The sequence below is a fragment of the Mixophyes fleayi genome, chromosome 2, assembly GCF_038048845.1.
Source record: "Mixophyes fleayi isolate aMixFle1 chromosome 2, aMixFle1.hap1, whole genome shotgun sequence".
Classification (NCBI taxonomy): Eukaryota; Metazoa; Chordata; class Amphibia; order Anura; family Limnodynastidae; genus Mixophyes; species Mixophyes fleayi.
The window spans coordinates 77,975,121-77,990,191 of record NC_134403.1 but is presented as its reverse complement, the minus strand read 5'-3'; the positions used below and the strand labels follow the sequence as shown (position 1 = coordinate 77,990,191).

At 39.6% G+C, this 15,071-nt stretch overlaps 1 protein-coding gene across 4 annotated transcripts in view; it reads right to left on the bottom strand.

Annotated features, from left to right (window-relative positions):
• AGAP2 (ArfGAP with GTPase domain, ankyrin repeat and PH domain 2) overlaps positions 1-15,071 on the bottom strand; it is a 258,019-nt gene that overhangs the window by 32,948 nt on the left and 210,000 nt on the right. For all 4 annotated transcript variants that reach the window (XM_075199338.1, XM_075199339.1, XM_075199336.1 and 1 more), the window contains exons 4-9: positions 13,943-14,028; positions 13,033-13,174; positions 12,590-12,724; positions 8,057-8,163; positions 7,136-7,288; positions 5,329-5,415 (exon numbers count right to left, since the gene is read on the bottom strand). In XM_075199338.1, coding sequence (XP_075055439.1) covers positions 5,329-5,415; positions 7,136-7,288; positions 8,057-8,163; positions 12,590-12,724; positions 13,033-13,174; positions 13,943-14,028 — 710 coding nt within the window. The remainder of the gene's footprint in view (positions 1-5,328; positions 5,416-7,135; positions 7,289-8,056; positions 8,164-12,589; positions 12,725-13,032; positions 13,175-13,942; positions 14,029-15,071) is intronic.

The window sequence follows — 15,071 nt, the reverse complement described above, 5'->3', positions numbered from 1 at the left end:
AGCAAGTGGGGCGCCAGAGACAGGCAGAAGGGGGCGCCACCAGCTTAAACCTTTTACGTTGCTGCACACTGACACAAGGTGAGAAACAAGCCTGGCCTCTTTCTGTCAATATGAAGCCACATTACCTGACAGCCTGGGAGACAGCGCGAGCAGAATGGGGGTTATCACCTCCCACTGTTCAATTCTGCAGCTGCAGTACTGCAGGTGATTTTTTTTCTACTAGATGCTCTACTATTTGTGGATTTAGAATTACATTAAATTGATTAATTCAGTTTATTAAATTAAAACTTCTTAAAGCTGCATAACCACCTAGGAGGGAATGTGACAGTAAAGGTGCAGGAAAATGGGGCCTACAGCTTGCTACTTCCAACCCTCTGCATCTGCCGTACAGCGGGCCCGATTATCTCTATGGGCCCCAGTGCACACAACTGCTACACCAATAGTAGATCTGCCACTAAAAATAGCTCCACCCCCTCCATAGAGCCTGCAGGGCAGCTCCATACAACTGTTTATCCATGGGCTCCATGGTTAGTCATGTGGTGGTGCAGCTTTAACAGATTGTATTGCATACTTGACTTGAATGTTAGTCTAAACTCTGCTTCCATAATGATATCTGAAATAATAATCCTCTGAGAACATGACATTAGTTGTCAATAATGTCTTTTTCACCTCAGGCCTTCAAATACTCCAGCCAGGAGCTGAGAATCTAAGGCAAAGCTGAGGAACTATAACCCAACCAGGGAAATATTGGGCACTAATGCCATGTTCTGAGGAGATTATTACTATTAGAGGTTCGAAAACGCCATCTTGTTGTGCAAGCGGCACAGACTTGGTCCTCTGCCTTTAAGACCCATCCGTCATAAGCTGCACTAAAGGCGGTGTCATTTATATTTACATTACATATACACACTGCTAATTAAGATTTGTAAGCTACAGCTGGTCTGTCTTTTCAAGAGCACTGACAGAGTGGTTTAGAGGCTAAGCTAGTCCAGTCAATATTGTTCAGTGAAAAGTGAAAGTTACTGGGGCAGCACACTTAGACCTGACTAGGTGCCAATATTCTTGTGCACTTGTGACAGAGTAATGCCTGGAAATCAACTTCCAGAGCTGCTTACAATAACAGCCAGTCTATAATTATATGTAATTACTAAAGTCTGGTATTTACTTTCAAAGTGACACTACCCCTGGGAATGACACGTAGAGTGTGAACTGAAGTCTGAATAGAAGAAAGAACTGCAGACAGCCAACTGGGAAAGTGTTCAAACGGAGCACTGAAATGTATTTTGATTGTACCAATGTATATTTCTGATGCAAAGTAACATTTTCACCAGCCTTTTAGCCTGGGTTTACTGGACCTGGATCAAAAGCTATATTCTAATAACATAAGGACCTGTTCATCAAAGGGCGGAAAGCCTTATTGATGTAGTTTATCAATGGCAGTAGGGCAGTTCTTCAGCCATATCATACCTGTGATCAGTATTTATACTAAAAAATGTTTTATATGATAGTTCTGTAAAGTTTTATTAGTTGCTGTTAATTCTAATTTCTTCCCATCCCCAATCCCAATTACATTCAAGATATATGATCATATGATTTGGGGGTGCCCAGGGCCGGATTAACCATAGGGCTAACTGGGCTACAGCCCAGAGGCCTATGGCATCCAGGGGGCCCTTCAAAGTGCTCAGCAGCAGTATTGATCGGTTGGGGGCGGGGGCGCCCCCAGCCCGATCAGTGCTGCTGAGCACTTTCCCTGCAGCCCTTCCCCGGCGCGCTGTAGTGTCCTTACTGAGGAGATCTCGTGAGTCTCACTCTCACGAGATCTCCTCAGTAAAGAGCGTACAGCGCGCCGAGGAAGGAGGTAAGCGCCGGGGAAGGAGGTAAGTACTACCAAATTAGTGCCGTTTGTGGAGAAAGAAAGGATTCTCTGCTTTATACTCCATGTTCAAAGCTTTGGTGTCCTATTGCTGAAATGGGTGATATTTCATTTTCTTAGGAGAAAGGAGTGAAAACATTTTCTATAGAAGTCTTGTGGGTTTTCTGTGTTCATTGGACAGCTAAAGAGATATCTTATCAATAAAAGATTCTATAATTTTGGGGACGTCTGTGAAATCATTTCCTGGCACAGAAAATCAGACCCAATCTTGTCCACGACCTCAACTGTAGTTTGATATAAAGCTGTCAGTATGTGTTCCGAGAAAATGGAAAGAAAGCAAAATTGTTCTTTTGTTCCTCTAGACCTAATTACTAATTACGCGCTGGAGAAGGAGGTAAGTACCGCCGGGGGCGGGCAGCTCGGATCACGGGGGAGGGGCCCTCACGGGGGAATAGAGGCCCCCTTAGCCGAGGGGCCTCCATTCCCTTAATCCGGCCCTGGGGGTGCCTCACCCCATGTGAAACCAATCACACAGCCTTTTAACATTTGAGTCAACACTTTGGGCTAGATTTACTACGCTGCGGGTTTGAAAAAGTGGGGATGTTGCCTATAGCAACCAATCAGATTCTAGCTTTCATTTATTTAGTACCTTCTACAAAATGATAGCTAGAATCTGATTGGTTGCTATAGGTAACATCCCCACTTTTGCAAACCCGCAGCTTAGTAAATCTAGCCGTTTGTGTTTTCACACTTATCTGTGCTGAGTCAGTGGAAGACTTTGCATTATTGCAGCCTCCAGTGTATTTAACCATGTAGTTCTGGTAATATGTCTTGAAACACTGCTCTTCTATATTAATATGCTGTATTTTAACACATTTAATTGCATCTTGAGGATGGTCCGTGGGGGACTGAGATGTCAGTATATGATGTATCTGCATAATAGAGCATACAAAAATCTTCATTTTCCAGGGGCTATTTATATATGATGCGCTTTCCCCAAACTGCTCTTTTATTTTAAAACTCACATTATTGTCTATGTAGTTGAACATAAACAAAACTACATAGAAGGGCCTAATGTTCAGCTGATAAGTATCTTGGGTGGTGAGAATTACTTCCAGCTCCAGAGGCTCCTTCTCTGCTCTACTCTAAAATATGGTGGGAGAGCAAGAAACCCCACAGACCTCTTCCCTCTGCTCCATCTAGCTCTGGCCCATCTCCTCCTCACCAGAATTGGGTTTTCTGTCCCCGTCACCCACACCACCAATGCCTATATATGAGTCATAGTAATATTTTAGATCTGTAATAACAGTGTGACCTGTATATAGTTATCAGGGTGTATTAGATGTATCATATTAGTGTGACCTGTGTATAGTTATCAGGGTGTATTAGGTGTATCATATTAGTGTGACCTGTGTATAGTTATCAGGGTGTATTAGGTGTATCATATTAGTGTGACCTGTGTATAGTTATCAGGGTGTATTAGGTGTATCATATTAGTGTGACCTGTGTATAGTTATCAGGGTGTATTAGGTGTATCATATTAGTGTGACCTGTGTATAGTTATCAGGGTGTATTAGGTGTATCATATTAGTGTGACCTGTGTATAGTTATCAGGGTGTATTAGGTGTATCATATTAGTGTGACCTGTGTATAGTTATCAGGGTGTATTAGGTGTATCATATTAGTGTAACCTGTGTATAGTTATCAGGGTGTATTAGGTGTATCATATTAGTGTGACCTATGTATAGTTATCAGGGTGTATTAGGTGTATCATATTAGTGTGACCTGTGTATAGTTATCAGGGTGTATAAGGTGTATCATATTAGTGTGACCTGTGTATAGTTATCAGGGTGTATTAGGTGTATCATATTAGTTCGACCTGTGTATAGTTATTAGGGTGTATTAGGTGTATCATATTAGTGTGACCTATGTATAGTTATCAGGGTGTATTAGGTGTATCATATTAGTGTGACCTGTGTATAGTTATCAGGGTGTATTAGGTGTATCATATTAGTGTAACCTGTGTATAGTTATCAGGGTGTATTAGGTGTATCATATTAGTGTGACCTGTGTATAGTTATCAGGGTGTATTAGGTGTATCATATTAGTGTGACCTGCGTATAGTTATCAGGGTGTATAAGGTGTATCATATTAGTGTGACCTGTGTATAGTGATAACCGTGTTTTCAGGTATGTGATATATGTGCAGGAATGGACATTAAATATTATTGTTGAGGGGAGGTTGGGTTATTTCTCGTGGTATATTCATTTTTTAATACTATTATTGTGCTGGAAGTTTTGTTATTGTCCAACTCTAATTGGGTCTTAAAATTTCAAAGGCAATGTGTTTAATGTTTGGCAAATAGTACCACTATGTTTACTTTCTCTGTATCTCTCAGCCCCTCTTGTTTTGTGCATCCTCCATTACTCCCTTTGCCATAATAATTGTAAAAAAACAACATTTGAAGAAAATTATATTGTGTCTTTGATGTCTGCAGAGGTGGACAGGGAAGTAAGGGTGTGGTGGGGTTGAGAGTGGAGACGTACAGTGGGGGAAGGTACATCGGTCACTATGTTTCCTGGGTACAGCTCAGCCTGTGCTTAGGATAGGTTTTTCTGCATATTTATGTTAATATCAGGCACCTCATAGATTTATTCCAATATCCATGATACAGTGTTGGCCAAGGTAATGCAGACACACACATATGAGGTGCAGGTGGTTGAGAGGTTGGGATTTTGGGCACTTCGGGCACTGGAGCTTGCTCATTGAAACCCTTAACTCAAAAGAGCAGAGTGGAGCCTCCAGAGGGGTGGACAGGAATCAATGAGCCTCCACCAAAATTTGCTGTGGTGCCCGGCCATGCTGTGTTGAGTCCCTGGATTCATTTATGTTTTCTTGACATAAAAGATCAGTTAAAGTCTCCTGAGTCCAAGAATGCAACCTGCGCAGTAGGACACAGGGAGTTACATCAGCACAACTTCCTCTACACTGCACCATCAATGTCAATCTTTATGGCTCTAACAGGAGTTTAGGGCATGATGGTAGCAGCTTTGGATTGGTCCCACACAGAGCAGCAAGAGGAGATATTGGGGGTACTTCCTGTCGAAGTGCCGTGTTTGGCTATGGTCCATGGCCATTTTTTGGGTCAATCACTGCCATTAACTGTCTGTTATTCTAGTGTAGATCTGTGTGTTACAGAAACCTTCTATATTATAAGAAATAATATATCCCGTAATTTAAAATATTAGAAATATTAGAAGTCACTTTGGGTCTCTATTATATGGCCATGGAACTCCTCTGTAACTTTTAATAGTCTTATAATTTACAGTAGGGGTACACTATCTCATATATAATTTATGCTAGACATTACAATATCTACATATAAACTTTATGTGTATAATACAGTTTAGTGCAAAGCAAGGAAACTATAGCTAAGAAGTAATAAAATTAAATACCTGCTTGATTGGCAGAGCCCGACCACCACCGATGGTATCACCCCGACTGTCAAAACTTCTTTTTTCCATGTCACTCCCCCTTCGGTTCTTCAAGTAAATAGACATTATTAATCAAATATTCTTTCCATTCACTCAATATGAGAAATGAGAGGTAGATTACAGAGATTCAGTGCTTGGTACTACAGTGGAATTCATTCATTTGAGACCACTTTTTATTTCATTGGTGATTGATTTGACAAGGATACTTTTCAATCACATTCTGTATTCAATATGCCCACCAGAGCGATGGAGCTGAACTCTTACCCAACATGAGGCATATTATTCATACAGTTCTGAATGAAACAGACAGTAATGGCTCGGAGAGACTTTAACAACGGTCTGTGTGAAACAGGTAGAAAACCAGTGGATAAAACGTGGTGTTCAGATTCATGTCAAGATGTAATCATCTTAGGATAATAACTTACAAAGCATTAATAAAGGCAGAGCAAGCTAAAGAACACAAAGTACATATAAGAATATACTTAAATATAAGCCTAATTTTATCATATAGAGCAGGTAGACCCTAGTGTTGTAACCTATAGTGACCAATCAGACATTTGCCTACACTGATCAGTGTTAAGATTTGATTGGTTGCTAGCAGTTCCACTCCATTTGTACTAATTACTCAGTTTTATTAAGTTACATTGACTGTGTTGTTACTGAATATGTTCATTTTTAAGTTACATCATAAAAATGAAATGACCTAAGACACAATACAGAGTATGATAGTCTTAGTTATTAACTATAAACAACCATATACAGATGGAGGCCAATGGATGATAGAAAAGAAAGCTCTAAAAGATCAAATAATTCTTTAAAGTTAAAAGCAATACTCAAGCATTAGTGGTACTAACATTCAGTAACAAAATGATGCCTATTATAATCTACTGGCTAAGAGCAAAGGATATTTTGAAAGGTTGGGCAGCACGGTGGTTTAGTGGTTATCACTTCTGCCTCACAGCACTGGGGTCATGAGTTCGATTCCCAACCATGATCTTATCTGTGTGGAGTTTGTATGTACTCCTCATGTTTGCATGGGTTTCCTGCCACACTCCAAAAAAACATACAAGTAGGTTAATTAGGTGTCATTAAATTGACCTTAGTCTCTCTCAGTCTGTGTATGTGTATGTTACGCAATTTAGACTGTAAGCTCCAATGGGGCAGGGACTGATATGAGTGAGTTCCCTGTACAGCCCTTTGGAATTAGTGCCACTATATAAATAGCTTATGATGAAAGTAGATAAATAATTTAACTGTTCCTGTCATCACTAGATCCAAGTCTCTTTCTTAACCCTAACTGTATTACTGAACTTTTCTGAACCGCGTGCCCATATGCTAGGCGCATTCAGGTCAACTCCCCAACTGAAGTCACATTTCAAACTTCTCTGCTCAAAACATTGATATCCCAGATTCACTGCATTGATGTCTGAGCATTCCAGACTTAGTAACACCTACAGAAACTGATTTATGAAACTACCTGGCGAAGGGGAGGACAGAATATAAAGGGCAGTTCAGGAATGGTTATTGACGCATTATGGATCTACGTATGTAAACTATTAAAAAGTGTTTTGTTTTTTTAAATCTATAGTTGCAATTTGAAGTTGAAGGGAAATTAAACAAAATTTTCACCTTTTATGTTAAGTTCTTCTGGTGCAAAGGCAAATGTCAAGTTCATCATTAAGGATTAATCTGTATTGTTTCTGTGTAGAGATGAAGGGACTCACCTTCTTGGCTGTCTAGAAAATATCTCACAGTTCTGTCAACTTACTGGGAAAAGGCTTGTGCGCCGCTTAGCTCCTCTGTGGAGTGACCCTGGGGTGCTGACTCCAATTGACACCTCACTGCGCAACTCTCTATGACTGATGTTTGGTGTGGAAGGTAAAGAGGATGAGTAGTCATTTGTTGGTCCTCCGTTGCTGGTCTGCAATAAATACAGTTTTGCTTTTTTTTACGTTTCGATTTTTTTTATTAATTGACAAAACATATACAGGTGGTAATGACAGGACGTAAAGAAGAATTTTATTCATAGATTTGGGAGGCAATGAATCCACTTTCCCCAAACTAGTAGAACCGTGGTTCAAGGAATACTCATCCCCAATGAAACCTCATGTCTAACGGCTGGGAGAATTTTGAAAACAGAGATCATATAAAGTTTTTGATTGAGCTAATAGAACAAGCTGGACAACTTTTCAGGGTTTTTTGCCTGGATCTATAACATATGTGTCAGATGAGGTGAGTATCAGGCACTAGCCCCCCCTTCATTATACTACTTGGCAAAAGGGAGCTCTAAAAAAAATCCACTGAGCCCTTCTTTAATTATATTTTTAGCTATAACATATCTACATCTACCAATGTAGGCACTGCCAAACAATTTTATCCTTTGTTAATTACGCCATCCCTTTAAAGTGCCCAGGTAAACCTCAGAAAAGCTCCCTGGCTTACTAGCAGTATATATATATATATATATATATATATATATATATATATATATAATATACATGTGTATATTATATATTATATATCCGTACATAACCCTAGAATGATGGCATGGAAACTGTTCAATTAATGGCCACGTCCATGACAACCTCTTTTCTTCCTTATTCAGTGGTTCACATCCCCCCTACCTCTTTGCCATTTACCACATAGCACAATAATCCCAGCACTATTACTTTTGTAAGTGACGGAATACCTGCACTGATAGTGGGGTGGAACCAGCGGAGTGACTTGGGGAACTGGGCAGTGATTTGCAGGAAAGTAGCTGTTGTTGTCTCTTCAGCGCTAGGATCTTCTGGGCAACTGAATTGGAAAGATTAAACATTTAATAACATGTAAGAACAAATCAAGTAAACATATACAGTACAGTACAGTACAGTGTATTGGGTACTTCATTAACCTGTACAGTTAAGAACTAACTTTCTTCAAACAGTTAATACTCTTTAGCCTGGTTCCCATTTCAACAGGGCTGTCTTTTCCATTGGGCACGATGGGCAGGTGCCCGGGGGCCCAGGGGTAAAGGGGGCCCTGGCAGGTCTGCTGTAAAAAATCCTGTAAAGAAAAAAAAAAGAAACTTACCTTTTGCGGTCACCTGGTGACGATCCGGCTCACTCCCTGGTCCTCTCTTCCGTGATGCGCTCGCAGTGAATATCGGGCATGATGACGTCATCACACCCGACATTCACTGCGAGCACAGCATGGAGGAGCACAGCGACGAAGTACAGAAGAGGATTCAATGCATCGCGATTGAAAGGTAAGTTAAGATATATATATATATATATATATATATATATATATATATATATTAGATATAATCCTTTTTATTTTTTTATATTTATATATAGGGGCCCCGATGCACTGCTGTGCCCGGGGGCCCATACTGTTGTTAAGGTGGCCCTGCATTTCAATGTAAATAATTGCTCACTAATTACTGGCCACATTACTTAACTAGGGTCAGATCACCTATTGTATTTATTCTTAAAAGCAGGGACACACAGACAAGCGGTACATGAAATAGGTGAGGCTGGAACAACCTGCAGCCAGAACATTACAATGTTAACAGCAACATAGAGTATTTCAGCTCTGTCAGTGTCTTTCTGAAGGAAAGTATGAAGTGGGAGAGCCTAGGCTGGCAGATAGCCAAACTGAATAAAAATTAAAACAACCCAGAGTAATGACGTGAGGCTCTTGCCAATCTGGGGGTAAATGTATCAAGCTGAGAGTTTTCCGGCGGGTTTGAAAAGCCAATCAGATTCTAGCTATCATTTATTTAGTACATTCTACAAAATGAGTGGTGTGGAATATTACTAGAATAAAGTTTATACATTAAGTGCAGCTCAGTGCTCAGCAGCGCTGCCTCACAGCGCTGTAGTCATGAGTTCAATTCTGGCCAGGGTCCTATCTGTGTGGACCCTGCGTGGGTTTCCTCCAGGTGCTCCAGTTTCCTTCCATACTCCAAATATATATTGACAGCTTAATTGTCTTTTGACAAAAATAATCCTAGTGTACCCATGTGGTAGGGGAGGTTGTAAGCTCCACTAGGGCAGGAACTGATATGAATGTTTAAATATTCTCTGTAAAGCATTGTGTAATAAGTAGACGTTATATAAATGACTGTCAATAATAATAATAATAACAATAATAATAATCAATCTAATTTGTTCAAATTATTTCTTAAATATAAGTTTATATTAGGGGACACACTTCCATCTGTACATAAAAATCAATGCATTCATTTTTCATGATATCAGGACACCAAATAATGCATATTGTTAGGTTTTCACTAGTATAAATTATGTTAAGTGAGTTGCATTTGTAGAATGTGGGCTAGGTTGGGCAGGGCAGCATGGGCTAGGATTATGGCGGTGGTAGTCATCATATCGATGCTGACAGACAACACTTACCCCGACATCTTCACACCGAAGGGCTCCTTCCCGACGAGGCTCGATGAAAATCGATGTGGCAACCGACTGGAAGCAATCGTGATGAATGAAGAATCTGGCGCGACTTGATGACGTCACTTACATCCGCAACGCTGTTATCGCTGCTGTTAAGGGGGTAATGTAAGTATACGGCCATGTACAATGTACTTTACAAAGCATTGTACATTGTACATGGGCACATACTTACATTACCCCCTTAACAGCAGCGATAACAGCGTCACCGATGTAAGTCAAGTCATTAAGTCGTGCCAGCGTCTTCATTCATCACGATTGTTTCCAGTCGGTTGCCACATCAGTCGTCATCAAGCCTCGTCGGGAAGGAGCCCTTCGGTGTGAAGATGTCGGGGTAAGTGTTGACAGAATAATCAGCATCATTATTCCGTGCCCCGTCCGATTATGGTTAGGACTTGAGCTTTGATTAAAGGTTGAAACAGGATTAGGCTTTAGTCTGAGGAGAAAGTTTGAGTTACAATTTTGTTTTTCATTTAAGACTAGTAACAGCAATAGGTTAAAGGGACACTAATTAAAAACATAAAGTGATCCAATATGAAAAGGTATTTTATAACATTTACAAACATGTATAGCATGAAAGATTCACTTTCAACTAAGACTAGCTGTTTGACATTTTGGATGTAAGTCCCATTATATGCCGCATCTTGTGTGAAATTGCTCTGTGCACTAACAGACCTTACACCAGTAAACACAATTGCATGCAATTCATGTCCAAATGCAAATGGCACTTTTGACTGCCAACAACTTGAAGGGCGGAACGGGGGAGGGAAGGGGAGAACACATGTAGGCAATGTACAGTTAGGGCGTGCCAAGGTCGAGTGCATGCACCAATTCATGCTCAGGGCTTCTCTTGGATACATATTTTTTTAGCCGTAATACTTGCCCCAGCTACAGGGCAGGTGTAAGGGCTGACTGATAATGATGACTATACGTATGCATGCCAGAATTTGTATTTGCAAGAGAAACTATAGAAATGCATTTTACGTACAGTATGCTTTAAGAACATCCTGATTTACATATAATTTTTATTAATGATTATAGTATTAATAGTATTAATTTTATACAATTTTTTGTTTGTGCATGCGTTCTGATGGGACTTGATATTGTACATACGGAAGTTGCGTAGAATGAGGTGTTCTGTCTGCATACGGCAAGTAATGTAGAGCAAGAGCGTAATGATAACCTTATACATATATGACTCCCAAGAATAGCAGATGTTTTAGAGTGAGATCCAAGAGTTAGGGACTACTGGTATCTGGGGCATGGAGGGCTAAAGGTACATTTGTGCACCTTATATGAAATGTAGAGTCTGTGCACATGACCTAGTGGCACATGAACACTGCATGCACTTTTCTATTCCTTGCATGTGCTACCGATAATGTCCATATTTCTTAGTAAAGGTACCTTAGTCTTCCTTTAAATCTGTGGTGCAGTGTTCTCTCTATCTAATAGCCCTGTGTGAGCACAGTGTATTACTGACAGTGCAGCTTCCTTCTACTGTACCATGGAAGCATTGGTAGCCTGCATGCATACAGCACTACATACACTGTCAAGTACAGATAATGTAAAGTGGAAAATTCCTGCGAAGTATTGAAATGTCCACATCCTATGCATGTAGAGTTGCTAGGTCAGCCATCTGAAAGCAGGTCCATAAGAAATACAGGTATAACATGCAGGGAAGCCAATTCATCTGATTCATAACTGATATGTTTAAATCGCACATTATGTAGCTAATTGGAGCTATTTTGTGTCTTAACTGGTTTTAATTCGAAAAAAATAACCTGTATAAATTACATTTGTCGATAATGCAATTATTCACAAGCACGTATAATATCAACGTCAGTCATGCAGTATGTATATCTAATATAAACACAGTTAGGCAGTATGTGTATCGCATACTGTATGTGATCACTCTGAGATGGCTGACCTGGGAACCATAAATACATAGCAGATACAATGTATTTTTTCATATAAACAGGAAAAAGAATTTAAAAACATAATTCTCTACAAAAGATCATCTATCATTAGGAGAATATTGAAAATAACAAAACAAATGTTAAGTGCTGTATGTGCCAGCTGATTGGACACGAACCACAGCTAACCCAATAGGATGGAAAATACAATAAAGACCATTAGCACCATTGTCCTAACTAGTTGAATAGCTATTCAGTATGAAGGACAGGATCAAACCACTGCATCTGATAGTACTCTCCTCTCTCTGTTGTCAGATAAAGCAGACTCACTAAAGAATAGAGACTGCCCCTGAAACCTTGTGTCTTCTGTGCTTGCAGAAATAAACATACCTATTATAGGATGAACCACTAACTAATACCTGTGTGTAGCTTGCGTGAACATTTCTTTCATGCAGAGGGGAAGACCGGCAAATGATTCTGCATAATGGCTAAGGTTGCAAGAGGAAGAAAAGGGGTTGTACAAAATAGCTTTAAATATTGCTGTTGATGAGAAATATGAAGCTCCCTATATTATGGCTTATTCTCACAAAACACTGATGTTACATTTTTCTAGCCATTAATAGTTACTAGGTTAATAAAGCACAATTAAGGTATGTCTGGGTAGCAAGTGAGGTGCATTGTTCCTTTGTGACATGTAGACTCTGATATGTATGATTGTTGTATACTATTCAACTGCTAGATATATTTGTGATCTAATGACTTATGTATTGTATATGTGCTATGGAATTTATATAATAGAAAAGCAGAAGTGTAGCCCCAACAAATGTGTGTTTGCTCCATTAGCAAAGGAAATATTCTCACCTTCATTGAACACTCGATCCACATTTAACCCATAGGTGGCGCAGGTCTCATAGTACATACACCGTTTCATGTCATTACACAGACCTCTGGCTCGTACATCTTCAATCACTCTCTGGTTGTTAGAGCTAATTTTATCTAAAAGGCAAAGCAGTCTTGTAAGTCAAAAGCTACATATGCTGTATGTATATGTGTGTGTATATATACATCTAAACATTTTACCTCCAATATTGCATATGCATATATTATTTGATTTGATAAAGGTGAGGTGACATAAATCTAATAAATATTAGAGCATTATAATTTAGGGGTAAAATGTATATATCAAATGTTCCTTATATGTCACCTATTCTGACAAACTACTTGTAAGACTGTTCAGTAAAGTGACTTTAGCAGCATTATGTACGTAGAAGATTGGCCTTTAATAGAAAGTAAAAGCAGCTTACCTTGAGTCCCCACCAGAGACACAGCGATGTCACAGACACTGCGATAGTTTGCCAGGAGAGCGTAGTACTGGAATATGTCTTGAAAACTTGCCTCATTCTCCAGGCTGAACACGAAGATGACGCCATCCACCCAGTTAGCAAACTAAAGAGCAGAGTCCAGAGAGGTTAGATCAATAGGCAATCTGTCTGTGGAAATTACAGACACTGTCTAATACCATTCTTACGGTCCATAGGGATTTACGCACTATCGGGATACCCTTTGTGCTTAAATCTAGTTATAAAATGCTATTAAAATCTATAAATCCACACAGTTTAGTTAAAATCATCTCTATGATTAACAATAATTGTGCTGGAAAGGGAAACGGAATGTAATTGGTAGCATCCTTAACACTGTGAAAACAGATTGTAATATGAGCGCTTTTAAGGAAGTATGGAGTCATATTTCCACAAAGTAATGATTTACCCAAATGTCATTTTTAACACAACCATATGCCATAAAAATGAGATAGAGAGCAAGTGAGAGAGCATACATGCATCCATGCGGAATAACCGGGATGGATGGATAGATAGTCATTATTACTTAAACGCCATTATGCAAGCATACTATATGCTAATATAGGATAAAATACCTGACGTGCCTTTTTGTGTATTTTACAATAATCTGACACATAAAAGGAATTGCTTCAGTGCACATTTTTTTCTGCTTTACAGAAAATCTGACAACATATAATACATAATTCTGCCTTTGAAAGAAGAGAATTCAGACCTGCTATGTGCCGCTGAAGTCTTTCCTGTGCGCTCAGGTATATACCATGATGGGCTCTTATTGACTGACTGACTGTGCCAGCGCTTCCATTTGTGTCATTATCCATCTGTTCCTGTACTAAACTCAAGTAGCAATCACAATTACCTTGGCATCTGGCGCTCCTGCTTCTTCTCTGATCAACAGGAGATAGTTCTGCCCTTCCACACTAATCTCTTTCTTAAACTGATCACCTGGATAAAGATAAAATAAAGAGAAATGTAAATGACACTGGGAATAGTAAATTCAATGGGCCTGACTCATTAAGGAAAGTAAGGCAAACAAATGAGTGTTTTGTTAATATACTTGTAAATCAGTTCATCAGGACACTGAAGCATGGGTGGGCACTGCTGAGCTCTTTATTCAGCCATTTGCAGACTCTGGGTACATTGCACACTGGCCACACCCACTTCCCAGCATTCCCCATGGTCTTAGGGACCATCACTAAAGATTCAAGCTTAAACATATAAGGGAGTGTCTACAAACATTAAGCATATCTAATGCAATAACATCACATCTTCTTTTCTTTAAAGATAAGCCCTGTATCCTTCAGTATAACAATTTAACAATATAACATTAAGAACATCATCTAACACGTTTCAATGAGTCTCTCAGGTCTGCGTATTTCTCTTATGGGTCTTTCACACAAAGTCTGTGTATCGTCAACCATGTTGGACCTTTCTTCCATCATGGTTTGTTCACCATTATCAAGTCCATCATACATGTCAGATGAAGGGTATTCTTCAGTCGTGTTGCCATCACTATGGTTGGGTTGAGATCTTAAATCGACCCGATTTCTTCTTACTTCTGTTCCACGATCTGTACATACAATATAAGATCTTGGTGCTACTTGTGCTTGCACAATACCTTTCTGCATCCAAATGCCTTTCTCATGATCTCGGAGACGGACTTGGTCACCTGATCTTAGATCAGATAAGCTTTTTGCTCGCCTATCATGGTACAGTTTCTGTTTCTCCTGTTGACGTACCTTACTCAGTCTCACCAATGCTGAGTTATGCGTATTAAGCAGTTCGTCACTTATCGGAAGATTTGCTCTAATCCTCCTTCCCATCAGCATTTGTGCAGGAGAGAGTCCATTCTGTAGAGGTGTACTGCGGTAGATTAAAAGACTTTTGTAGAAATCTTCTTTGCCGTCTTGTGCTTTTTTCATTAGACTCTTTACAGTTTTTACTGAACTTTCCACCAACCCATTTGACTGTGGATAGTGGGGACTCGA